The sequence below is a fragment of the Lynx rufus genome, unplaced genomic scaffold, assembly GCF_022079265.1.
Source record: "Lynx rufus isolate CCGP_SWC_20201006 ecotype Redwood Valley unplaced genomic scaffold, mLynRuf1.p SCAF_4, whole genome shotgun sequence".
Lineage (NCBI taxonomy): Eukaryota > Metazoa > Chordata > Mammalia > Carnivora > Felidae > Lynx > Lynx rufus.
The window spans coordinates 158315709-158329050 of NW_025814856.1; the positions used below are offsets into that span (position 1 = coordinate 158315709).

A 13342-nucleotide genomic window follows, 5' to 3' on the forward strand; every position below is an offset into this window, starting at 1 on the left:
CTCTAGTTCTAGATCTTTCCACAGTCCCTGCTTCTTCCCAAAGAGTGAGTTCCTGCCTCTTGTAATAGATTTATCCATTTTATCATGATGAGCCTAGTTGACATATTTAAGGTAGTGTTTGTAAGTTTTCAACCAGATTTTTTTTTCATTATCATTTTACCTACTACTATCACCTACCAAACTCCCCTCACTCTCAATCTGAGGTAAGTTGGCAAAGATGTGAGCTCCTAAATTTGCAGTGCATTATCTCCAGGATTTAACTGGGTCTTCCTGAGACTGCCTCATGTCCTTTTAAGGTGCTGGGCTGCCTCTGGTACAGAACAGATATATGTTGGAATAAAGCCTATCATCTTGGCCCACAAATGGTCTCAAACATCTGATTAAGGCTAGCCAATTGTATATAAAATGAACTCATAAAAAGTTATTTTTATAATTCTTTGATTCAACCACTTCTCTTGTTTCTGACTCTCTTTGCAGATTAACAATCTTCACATTTTTAAATGGGAACGGGTAACCAGACTTATGTGAGAGAGTTCATACTCCTTGGCCTGTCCAGTGACTGGGACACACAGGTCTCACTCTTTGTCCTCTTCTTGATCACATACATGGTGACAGTGCTGGGGAACTTTTTCATTGTTCTTCTGATCAGACTGGACAGCCGACTCCACACTCCCATGTACTTCTTTCTCACCAACCTCTCCCTTGTTGATGTCTCTTATGCCACAAGCATCGTCCCCCAGATGTTGGTGCATCTTCTAATAGAACATAAAGCAATCCCATTTGTGAGCTGTGCAGCCCAGTTATTTTTCTCCTTGGGCTTGGGTGGGATTGAGTTTGTTCTACTGGCAGTGATGGCCTACGACCGCTATGTGGCTGTGTGCGACCCCCTGCGATACTCGGTCATCATGCATGGAGGGCTCTGTACCAGGTTGGCCATCACATCCTGGGTCAGTGGTTCTCTCAACTCTCTCATGCAGACCATCATCACCTTTCAGCTGCCCATGTGCGCAAACAAGTATATTGATCACATATCCTGTGAACTCCTAGCTGTGGTCAGACTGGCCTGTGTGGACACCTCCTCCAATGAGATCGCGATCATGGTTTCTAGCATTGTCTTATTGATGACACCCTTCTGCCTGGTCCTCTTGTCCTACATCCAGATCATCTCTACCATCCTGAAGATCCAGTCCAGAGAGGGAAGAAAGAAAGCCTTCCACACCTGTGCGTCTCACCTCACAGTGGTTGTCTTGTGCTATGGCATGGCCATTTTCACTTACATCCAGCCCCGCTCCAGCCCCTCTATTCTTCAGGAGAAGTTGACCTCTCTCTTCTATGCCATTTTGACACCCATGTTGAACCCTATGATTTATAGTGTAAGGAATAAGGAGGTGAAGGGGGCCTGGCAGAAACTACTAGGGCAGTTATCTGGATTAACGTCAAAACTGGCAATTTGATGAATCCTGAGCATTAGCTAGAGAAAAGAGCTTTGCCTGTGTTTTCTCCCACTTAATTCAGATATGGCAGACATCACCTGCATTGCCCTGGCAACCAGGAAGGAGATGCTGACACATGTACTGGTGATGCTGGGTAGGAGGCTGGAGGTTGGGTTGGGGTGTGGGTTGTGGGTATATTTTTATGTCACAGCAGCATGTTCAGTGGAGTTAAGCACTGTTGTAATAGAACTTCCCACACTCTCTCAGTCTCCATTCATATGGCCTGAGGGTAATAAGAAGAAAAACATTTACTTTTTTGATTTGTCATATTGTTTGTAATCATGGGCCTAATCATGGATCTTACTTTGGACCAGTGGTTCTTATTTATCCAAATTTTGTACAAGGTAATTGTGTTTCTACTGGGAACTAAAACGTTTTCATATTTTAGACTCACTTAACAATAATGTGTGATGTATAAAGCCACATCCAGTAACTGTGAGTCACTGTTCTGAGAAGAGAGATGCTCTCAAGGCTGTTAAGATGGCTTTGTGCTGGACCTGCTACATGTGCTCACAGCATCTCGTCTGCCTGATGAAGGTACCTCAGTGGAGGAGCATCAACTGAACGTCTTGTTTCGCTCCACAATCACTATGGAAACATTAGACAGGGGTGGGGGGTTGCCTGGGTGGCTCAGTTGATTAAGAACCCCACTGTTGATTTCAGCTCAGTCATGACTTCATGGTTCGTGGGTTCAAGCCCCGCGAAGAGCCAAGAGCCCTTTGCTCTCTTCCAGCAACTTAGCTTGTTTGGGACCACCTAAAGGGTTTTCCAGATCTTCATTTTTCAGGAAGAAGAAATGTTAAGAACGGGCTTCTCAGATATGTAGAAACAGATGAGTATAGTTTTATATTCCATGTGTTAAGTTTTACTTTTATCTTTTTCATTTTGTAGACTTTTTCCCCTCAAGATTATCTTTTCTCAGAAATTTAAATTCTCATTAATTAATATAAGTGAATGCCTTGAGACAACAGACATTCCTCATTAGTAGCTGTTTGTGAATGGCATTCTCAGTATAAGGGAGGAGAGTACTGTTGATTCAGGGACAAAATAAAATGATGTTCTAAATAATAAGGCCATTAAATAAAACGTTTTTAAAAATTTGGATCCTAAAAAATATCTGAGAATTAAAGTCTTATTCATTATTTAATAACCATAAAAACATCACTGAGGTATTTTGTAAAAAACAAGCAAATCCCTAAATATGTATGCAAATTATAGTTCAAAAAGAATCCAAATAAGATCCGTACGTGGCCATTTTCTACTACGTCTCTGAAGACCCGATTAATCTACCGGTTCACCCTACATTTCCTTTTTTCCCCTTGGAATTATTTGTTGAATAAAACAATGTTGTTTTTCCCAGGTGGATTTCAATGCAGTTTGGATTTTTTTAAGTGAGGTTTTGCTTGTTCCATTGACCTTGTATCTCCTGTTAGATCTGAAGGCTTGATCAGATTTAAACGTATTTCGTTTTCTGGCTAGATTTCTCAGATGGTGGCATGTACTTCTGTCAAGAAGGGCGCAGTGTTCAGTTTCTCTTTTCTAGGGTTTACTGCAATTATTACATTGCCTAGCTCAGGGTTTCTCAATAGCAGGGTTTCTTAATGTCTATTGACATTTTGGGCTAGATGGTTATTTCTTGTGGGGACGATTCTGTACACTGTAGGGTATTTTTCAAATTCCTGACCTCTACCCACTAAATGGCCATTGTGCCCCCTCCCCACCTACTTCCAGTTTTGACAACAGAAAAATCTCCAGATATTACCAAATGTCCCCTGGGATGGCTAAATCACCCCTAGTAGAAAACTACTCACCTAGCTTCATTAATTTATTAGGGGTTTCAAGGTGGTGGTATTCTATCATCCCTTTCTCTTTATTATTTGTAATACTTATAGATAGAGACTTCCTCCTCATTACTGTTTTATCTTCCTGAGATCTAGTTGGTAGAAGAAAGGAAGGCAGGACACATTTTTTATTTTTTCCCTTTCTTTACCACTTTTTAAAAATACAGCAAAAGAGATGTTTAAAAAATCATGATGAACTCATCAATGTAAACTTATTTGCTGTATTGTTATTTGTTGCAATTATTATCCTTATTGGTGTTCAAATAGTCCCATATTTATTGAGTGGGAGTCCTTCCTTTTGGTAACAAATCACAAGTTTTGCAGCTGAAAACAACACAAAATTATTATCTTAGAGTCCTGGAGGTCAGAAGTCTGAAATGGGCTTCACTAGGCCAAAATCTAAATGTCCAGAGGCTGTATCCTTTCTGGAGGGCTAGAGAAGAATCTGACTTCTTGCTTGTCCCATCTTCCTAAGGGAGCTTCCAGTCCTTGGCTCATGCCCCCTTTTCCCACCCTGAAGGTCGGCACAGCACCTTCAAACCTCTCTCTGACTCTGATTGTACTTCTATCCTCACATGTCTTTCTCCTGACTCTGAGCCTTTCTCCTTGCTCCCATACAGATCCTTGTCTGGGATCACACAGATTATCCAAGATGATCTCCCCATTTGAGGATCCTTAATATAAATGCATCTACTGTTTCCTTTTAACATGTAGGGCAGGTTCTGTATATGAATGTGAATGAATAACATTCCCAGGTTCAGAAGGACACGGGCATCTTTAGGGGTCATTATTCTGGTTACCAAAGAATCTATTCAAATTGGCTACCTAGTTTTTTCCCCACATGACACTAGTGTCTTCAACAGCTTCCTTATTTCTGGTGTGATACAATTTCACAGGCCCATCTCTTACCTTTCTTGCATTATAATTGGAATTATTTCTCCAAGAAGCACTGGCTCCTTTTGATGGGATATGGAATTTAGAGAGCACAGTCTGAGAACTGTGTTCTTCCAGAGGTTTATGGTTGGTTCTGCTATAGGCAAGATGGATGGTCCGTGATGATTGTAATTGAACTAGTCTTGGCTAAATAAAATCCAGTATGTTTAACCCATAGATAGTCATCGTTGTTGTCACCATGAGCACTGGTGTGCTTGGGAAATAAAGCTGACTGACTCCTGAGGTGTGCCTGTATTCTTGTCCACATGGAAACAGAGAACTTCCTTTGTCATGAGAAATCCTACGGAACACATATACGTTTATTCCTATTTCTTCCTTAAAGCTCTGTGTCCGGGTCCTCCAAATGTTGTCTTTTATTTTGAGGTAGAAGATTATGCATGGCCTTTAAATCAGTGCATATCCTGGCTTCTGATTACCTTCCTGCCATGCAAATTTATGGTGAAATGTACCATATAAAATCCTCCCCATTAAGAAGAGCTCTTTTTTCCCTGGTTTTTCAGGGCCACACCTTCTCAGTTAAATAGTTACAGGGATTATGTAGAAAGGCCATATTATGGGTTGACAGCTCAGTGGCAGGGTGACAGGAACAGGCACAATGGGAGTATAAGTCAGCTGTTTATAACGGTTGTTGGAGTCTTCAGGGTCTGCTCAGGCTAGTCTCACATATACTGCTTTAGGATTTGTTCCTCAAAGCCAGTGTTGATGGACAGCTCCAGGTGCATGGTGACCTGGTTTCTCATAGCCAGGCATTCCTGTGGTCTGTTAGGTCCCAACAGCAAGTAAGAATTGTTTCTCAAAAGAACAGCTAACTTGAAGCACTCGACTGGCTCAGTCAGAAGAGCATGCAACTCTTGATCTTGGGATCATGAGTTTGAGCCCCATGTTGGGTGTGGAGATTTCTTAAAAATAAAATCTTTTTTTTTTTTTTTTTTTTTTTTTACAAAAAAGAACAGATAACTTGACAAAGAGACATTTCCTCCCCAAACCTTATAGACCAGCACTTTGATTCTCCAATCAAGCCATCCCACAGTCTGTATTCAGCATTTCAATCTGCCATAGATATTTCAAGGATCAGTGGAAACATGGGGTCATAAGGACCAAGTAGAAGATTGTTTACACTGCAGACAAACCATCTGGAGAGTTTCTCTTGCACTGCTCTTGAAATTGGCATTTGTGACACCCTAATCTGATTGGCCTTCTAATGGTAAGCCCAAAATGGACAAATATGGAAAACACTGAGTCTTGAGGAATAACAGGTACAGATAAAGAGTAGATTGCACTGGTGTTCTCACAATAGAAGCTTCAAGACTGGATACCCAGACATTAGGCCTTGATGACATAGTTCATTGATTAGAGAAGTTCTTTCTTTATATGACGTAATATTGTGGATATTGACTTGATATCCCACTACATGGGCTGCAGTGAAATGAGTGTTTATATGAAATATAATGTGTTCTCCACCTGTGTCTGAAAATATTCTTTGTACTATTTATTTCTTGGATAAGAAGCAAACTGGCTTTAGAAGCAGACTGGACCTCCAATCTGGGTCAGATTCTTTGGTCTGGTCTGTTGAGACCGAAGACCACATGGCTGGCTATGGGGTCCTTCACCTGAGAGACACTGAGAGGAGGAAACGATCAAGCTAAATGCTCCTCACTGTGTAGTCATTTGCATGATTTCAGACTTCTTACTATCAAGGGCTTCTATGGGGTTTGAATATTCTAAATATCCCTTTTAAAATATAGAGGTCTGAAATAAAACATGAACTCAAATGTAGTCTAATCAAGTCAGAATCCAATGCATGTGGCAGAAACTCGCTATTTGCTCCTAAACTCATTTCCTCTACTTCACGGTGAGTTCTAACTTCTGAAATGTAGATGCAAAGAAAGAAAATATACCATTTCCAGGCCTGACCTCTTGAAATCTCCCAACCGCCAGCCTCCATTCTTCACTGTTTTGCTCTGAAGTCACCCCCATACAGGGGATCCGGCACAGGACTCTGGGGGCTCAGAGGGCAGAGGAGGCCTGGATCCTGAGTCATTGACCAGATGAGATCTAGCCATACCAGTGTCACCCACATGAGAATTTGTATAATAAGAAATAAATTTTATTGTGTTATGCCATGGTTATTGGGAACTGTTTGTTTCAGCATCTAGCCCACTTTGAATAGTATAATGAGGTTTTTATTTTAATATCACAAATCCCTGTGTACATCTAATTAGTACCCTGCTACTTAAAAGTAACAAATGATCTTTGCCTTCAACCAGCTCACAATCCAATCAAATTCTAGAAATTTGGACTTCTTCGTAATTATTCCTAATGTGTTTAAGATTGCTTTGGCTTTTTAACTTTTAAGTAGATACCAAGTATTGAAATATGATAATTGAAAACTTCACGTCTTTATCATATAAACTGATGTTGAGCCAACACTCCAAATTCCTTACTATTTGATTTTTTTTGTGCCTAAGTGCTATGCTAGGATTAATAAATAACGAAGACTAATTCCTTGTTTTGTTATTGAGGTATAATTTACGTACAGTAAAATGCATTCTTTTTTGTATAGAGTTCTGTGAGTTTTAAAAAATTTACACAATCATGTAAGCACCACCACAATCAAGACAGAAATTTTCATCATTCAAACATATTATTTGCCCCTTTTAGTCAGTCTATTTTCTGAACATCATTTCCGGCCAACCACCAATCAGATTTCTTTGTCTATTGCAAAATATCATGTAAATGGAATCAGGACACAGTCTTTGAGTCTGACTTCTTTTCCTTAGCATAAAGCATTTGAGATACATTCATATTTTTCATGTTATGGTGGTACATTCTTTTTATTTGTAGAGTAATAGTTTAATTGTATGGATATACCATAGTTTTTTGTTTACTTTTTATTTTATTTTTTCTATTTTTGTAATTTTTTAAAATTTATTTTTGAGAGAGAGCGAGCGAGCATGAGCAGGGGACCGGCAGACAGAGAGGGAGAGAAAGAATCCCAAGCAGTCTCTGCAGGGTCAGCACAGAGCCCCATGTGGGGTTCAAACTCACAAAACCATGAGATCATGACCTGAGCCGAAATCAAGAGTTGGACCCTTAACTGACTGAGCCACGCAGGTGCCCTGATTTACTTTTTAAAGTACATTTGGATTGTTTCTAATTGGGGGGAATTATGAACAAAAACTGTTGTAAAAATTCAAGTACAGATTTTTGGGGTGAACGTAAATGAATTCAGTTGGGTGAAAAGAAACCCAACATAGGAGTTCTGTGGCCAGGTTGTTATGATAAGAGTAAGTTTTATCTCATAAGAAGCTACCAAACTTTTTTAAAAAGATGGCATTTGCATTTGCACAAGCAATAATGAGAGTCACAGTTATACCACATGATTGCCAGTGTTGGCTAGTGTCAGCTGCTCTCATTTTAGCAATTCTAGTAGATGGGCAGCAATATTTCATTGTGGCTTTAAATTGCATTTCTTGAGGACTAATGATGTTGAATATCTTTCGTGCTTTTCAGCGATCTGCATGTTTTTGGTGGGATGTCTGCTCGTGTCTTTTGCTGGAGTTTCACTGGGTTGTTTATTTTCTTACTATTTAGTTTTGAGAATTTGTTAAATATTCTACAACAAGTCTTTTGTAAAATACATGTTTTGCCAGCATCTTTTCCCGGTCTCTGGCTTGTCTTTTCAGTCTCATAATGGTATCTTTCAAGAAGCAGAAGTTTTAATTTTAAACAAGTCAAATTTATCCATCGGTTTCATTATAGGTCATGTTTCTGGTGTTCTAAGAAATCTATGCCTAATCTAAGGTCACAAAGATTTTGGTCAGTATTTGAGTCCCTGATCCATTTTTAGTTAATTTTTGTATATATAGTTGAAGACCTGGATCCAAGTTCCTTTTTTTTTTTTTTTTTTTGCATATGGATATCTAGTTATCCATTATTATTTGTTGAAATTCTGGGTTTTTTATCCATTAAAATTTTTCCTTTTCCAAAAATAATTGGCCATGTATGCATGTATCCATTTCTAGACTCTTCAGTTCCTTTGTTCCTTTCATCTAACACTGTTACTTGAAATTGGTGGTCTAGGTTGTCCAATTTTGTTCTCTTTTTCAAAATTGTTTTATTCTAGATTCTGTGTTTTTGTACTAACTTTGAGAATCAGATTAATTCTTACAAAAATTTCTGCTGGGATTTTGGTTGGTTTTGCATTGTATCTACAGATCAGTTTGGAAGAGAATTAATTATTTTTAAAATATTGTCTTGGGGCGCCTGGGTGGCGCAGTCGGTTAAGCGTCCGACTTCAGCCAGGTCACGATCTCGCGGTCCGTGAGTTCGAGCCCCGCGTCAGGCTCTGGGCTGATGGCTCGGAGCCTGGAGCCTGTTTCTGATTCTGTGTCTCCCTCTCTCTCTGCCCCTCCCCTGTTCATGCTCTGTCTTTCTCTGTCCCAAAAATAAATAAAAAACGTTGAAAAAAATTAAAAAAAAATATTGTCTTTCACTCCATAAACATGGTAAATGTTTCTCCATTGAGGTGTTCTTAGATTTCTTTCATCAGTGCCTTATGATTTTCAGCATAGAGACCTATCATATATTTTGTTAGATTTGTACCTAATTCTTTAATGTTTTTATGTGCTATTATAAACAGCACTGCCTTTTAAATTTCATTTTCCATTTTTTATTGCTAACAAGTACAATTTATTTTTGTATATTGACATCATGCCTAGTGAACTTGTTGAAATCATTAGTTATAGTAGCTTTCCTGTAGATTAGTTGGGTTTTCTACGTAGATAATTATGTCATGTATGTGTAGAGACAGCATTATTTCTTCCTTTACAATATGCATGCCTTTTATTTCTGTTGCCTGATAAAAGGCACTGGCAAGGACTGTTAGTATTCAGTGTTAATAGAGTCATGCAAAAGGGCATTTTTGCTTTATTCCCAATCTTAGGGGAAAAGGATTTGATCTTTTACCATTCAGAATGAATTCAGTTAAAGGTTCTTTGGTGCCATTTATGAGATTGAGGAAGTTCTCTGTTCCTAGTCTGCTGACAGCTTTTATCATGAATGTGTGTCAAATTTTGTTAAATACTCTTTCTACTTTTATTGAGAGGATCATGTCGTTTTACTTCTTCAGACTGATGATGTTGTGAAATACATTGATTAACTTTTGCATAATGAATTAGCCTTGCATTCCGAGACTAAATCAAACTTGGTCATGAGGTATTATCATTTCTAATATTCCTTGATTCAGTAACTAAGTTTCATTAAGAATTTTGTGTGTCTATCTTAGTGAGGGATAGTGCTGTATGGTTTTTCCTTTCTTGTAATATTTTTTTTTCTGATTCTAGCACCAGAGTAATGCAGGTCTCATAAAATGGGTTCAAAGGTGTTGCCTCCTCTTCTGTGTATGGAAGCAATGGTGTAAAATTGATATTTCTACCTTAAATGTTTGATAGAATTTATCATTGACATCATTTGGACCTGAAACTTTTCTGTTGAAAACGTTTGAACAATGTTTTTAATTCTTTATATATATAAAATTGTTCAGATATCTATTTCTATTAAAGTAAGCTGTGTTACTTTGTATGTTTTAATGAATTTGTCCATTTTATCTAAGTTGTTACATTTATGAGCATTTTGGGGATTGGTATATCCTTTTAGTTATTCTTTCAATATCTGTAGGATTTATAGAGATGTCCCCTTTTTTTCTGTTATTGGTAATTTGTATCTTTTCCCTATTTCTGTTGAGGTCAGTCTGGCTAATGTATCAACTCAGTCTTTATGAAGAGCCAGATTTCTATTTCATTGATTTTTGTCTATTTTCCTTCTTTTCAATTTTACTTATTTGTCCCTTTATCTTTATTTTGTCCTTCTTTGTGCTTATCTGGGTTCAATTTGTTCTTCTTGTAGCTGGAAATTCAAATTACTGAATTGGAACTCTTCTTGTTTCTCATGTGAGCATATAATCCTCCAAGTCTAAGAACCACTTCAGTTGTGTCTCACAGATTTTTTCTCTTTTTCACTTCATGCAATTAAAATATTTTTAAATTTCCGAGGGGACTTCCTTTGTGATGTATAGATTATGTGGAATTGGGTTGCTTAATTTTCTAATTTTGAAAATTTTTACATACATGCTTCTGTTATAGATTTCTCCTTTAGTTTCATTTTATCTAAGAACATACTTTGTATTATTTCATTTTTAAGAGTATTTTGAGAGTTATTTATGCCTCAGGGTTTTGTCCATTTTGGTCAATTTTTTGAAGGTACTTGAAAAGAATGAGTATTTTGCTGGTATTTGGTAGAATGTTCTATAAATGTCAATTCGATCAAGTCACTTGGTAGTGTTGGCCAAGTCTTCTATACCCTTACAATTTTCTGTATACTTGCTGTATTGACTACCGAGTTATTTGGAAACTTCAACTAAAATTGTGCCTTTATTTCCCTTATCATTTTTATCAGTTTTTGCTTCATCAGTTTTGAAACCCTCTGGTTAGTGTGTATACATTTAGGATTGTTATAATTTGATGAATTGACCCTTTTCCATCATGCAATGTCCCTCTTTATCCCTGTTAATATTTTTTTGTTCTTACATTTATTTTATCTGATTTTAATATAGCTACTCCAGCTCTCTTTTGGTTAGTGTTCAATGGTATATACTTTTATCCTTTTACTCTTAACATGTCTATGTCTTTATAGTTAAAGTGCTTTTCCTTTAGATGGAATAAAATTAGGTCTGGTGTTTTATCTAACCTCATAATCTCAATCTTTTACTTAATCTACTGAGATAGACTACTTGTATTTATGTAATTATTGCTGTGTTTTGACTAAAATCTATCATCTCCCTAGTTTTTGCTTTTTCCGTACATTATTTCTTCATTTTTTCTCTTTCTCACATGATTTTTGGATCAATTCTATACTTTTATTGCATTTCATCATTACCATTAGCCTAGTTTTATACCAATTAAAATTTTTAATGGCTGCTCTAGAGTTTACATTATACATTTAAAAATATCAATCTTAAATAGTGTAATAGCTCTTCATATGAAGCATAAGAACCTTCAAACAGTATACCTCCATTTTCTCCCTCCCATTTGTGTGCTATTATTGCCATGTATTTTATATCACATAAGGTATAAACACTGAATACATTGCTATTATGTTTTATATTCGTTATCTTACAGTGTGTTAGAAAGTTTTTTAAATGAGTTTTTAGCTCTCAATTTTACCAAATAGTGCTGCTTCACTATTTGTGTATAAAAATACAACAAATTTCTGTAGGTTGATTTGTATCCTGTGACTTTACTGAATTCCTTTGTGCTCTAGTAGTTCTTTGCCGTGATGTTTTAATTTCATGTATGTTCGCATGTTTGATATTATCCCATGTTCTCTTCTCTTTGTATCATCATTATTTTTTTCCTCTTTGTGCTTCAGTTTTATTAATTTCTATCAACTTTATCCTCACTGATTTTTTTCTCAGTTCTGTTGAGTTTACCCTTAATCAATCTTCATCTTTGTTACTGTGTTCTTCAGCCTAGTATTTCCATGTGATTCTTCCATATACTTTTAAATTATCTGCTGAAATTCTTCATGCATTTATGACACTGTCCATATTTTCTATTATATCCTTTAAAATTTTAGTAAGAGTTATTTTAAAGCTCTGTGTAATAGTTCCCACATGCAGATACTTAATTCTGGTTCTGTGAATTGCTTGGTCCAGTAAGAGCATATTTTTTCTTGATTTTTCTCTGATCTTTAATGTGTGTGTGTGTGTGTGTGTGTGTGTGTGTGTAGGATAACATGCTATGAGATAAATAGTATTATGCTTTGCAGGAGACACTTCTCTTCTGTTTACCCTAAGAGGTAGTGTGTATGAGGTGTGGGAATCAGTGCAGCCAGGATTACATTGAGTTTGAGTTTTATATTGCTATGGTTATCCTCAGTGCACCAACAAATTCAGTTTTCTCTCTTATGACTTATGCTTAGTGTGGGATGTTCAGTGGTTGTAGGGCTTTTCCCAGTCTCAACCATCCTGAGTTTTAGTCTCTTTCTATTAGGCTACATCTGGAGGGTGTGTCTTCATTGGCTGCCGCCACTCCATGATAACAGCTTTGACTTGTTCCTTAATTCCTGCTGGCCTGGTAATGAGGGTGAGGTTTTATTCCCTTTGTCCTGGTTCTTTCGCAGTCTCAGGAACATCTTTTGTCTCTGTGTTTCAGAATTTCTTAGTGATCCTGCCCCTTCTGCAGTCTTAGGAGATGGCTAATGTACTGATCCAGAATGGTCTCCTGCTCAATGGAAACCCCAGAGTTAGAGTTTTTTTTCCTGTTCCCCCTTCCCTCAGTAATGAGTCTTTATTTATCTGTCTCTGAGGAAAACAAGGTTTGCTGTCCTTCCCCTGTGGCTTCAGGCTTTTGTTGCATAATGGAGATGATTTGGTGATTGGAGAGTTCCTTAGCTTACTATGGCAGACGTTGCTGCCTTCACCTAGACCCGCACTATGAAGGAGACTTTCTTTGGTTTTCTGCTTTCTTCAAACATCCTTATGAGGCTTGGTCTAAGTATGTGGAAAAAGTATTGAGAATATTTGTGAATGCTTCTTTTTTTCCTCTGGCTCCTAGCCATTGTATATTCATATTACTCCCACATTCAGCCTTTAGCAATTTGATAAATCAGTTCTTACAGGCTTACATGGTGCCCCACATTCCTCACATACACTGGCCCAGGTAAGGTAGAGCCCATGTCCCAGGCCTTTCTGGATGCAACCATCATTCCTGAGATTTCATTTTATTTGGTTTTCTTGTAACCTCAGCTTTCTGATGATTTTTAAGAATAGTTATGATTTTATAGATTATCTGATCTTTTCTTGTTTAAGATGGAGGTGATGTTCATTCAAACTTCCTACAACCTAAAAGGAATCTAGAAGAGGCTAAATTACTCTTTAAAGTCTGTTTTAACAGACAAAGTAAAGCAGGGAAATAGGCACTAATTTTCAACTAAGTACTAGTATAACAATAGCAAAAAAATCTCTTCAGGCCAAGCAATTTTAAGTCAACAAAC

At 37.4% G+C, this 13342-nt stretch overlaps 1 protein-coding gene across 1 annotated transcript; it reads left to right on the forward strand.

Moving 5' to 3' along the window:
- The first annotated feature begins 421 nt into the window (after positions 1-421).
- On the forward strand, positions 422-1454 carry LOC124523495 (olfactory receptor-like protein OLF3). Its single transcript, XM_047095262.1, has one exon. The coding sequence runs from the start codon at positions 501-503 to the stop codon at positions 1452-1454; it is 954 nt and encodes a 317-aa protein (XP_046951218.1). The 5' UTR covers positions 422-500.
- The last annotated feature ends 11888 nt before the right edge of the window (positions 1455-13342 follow it).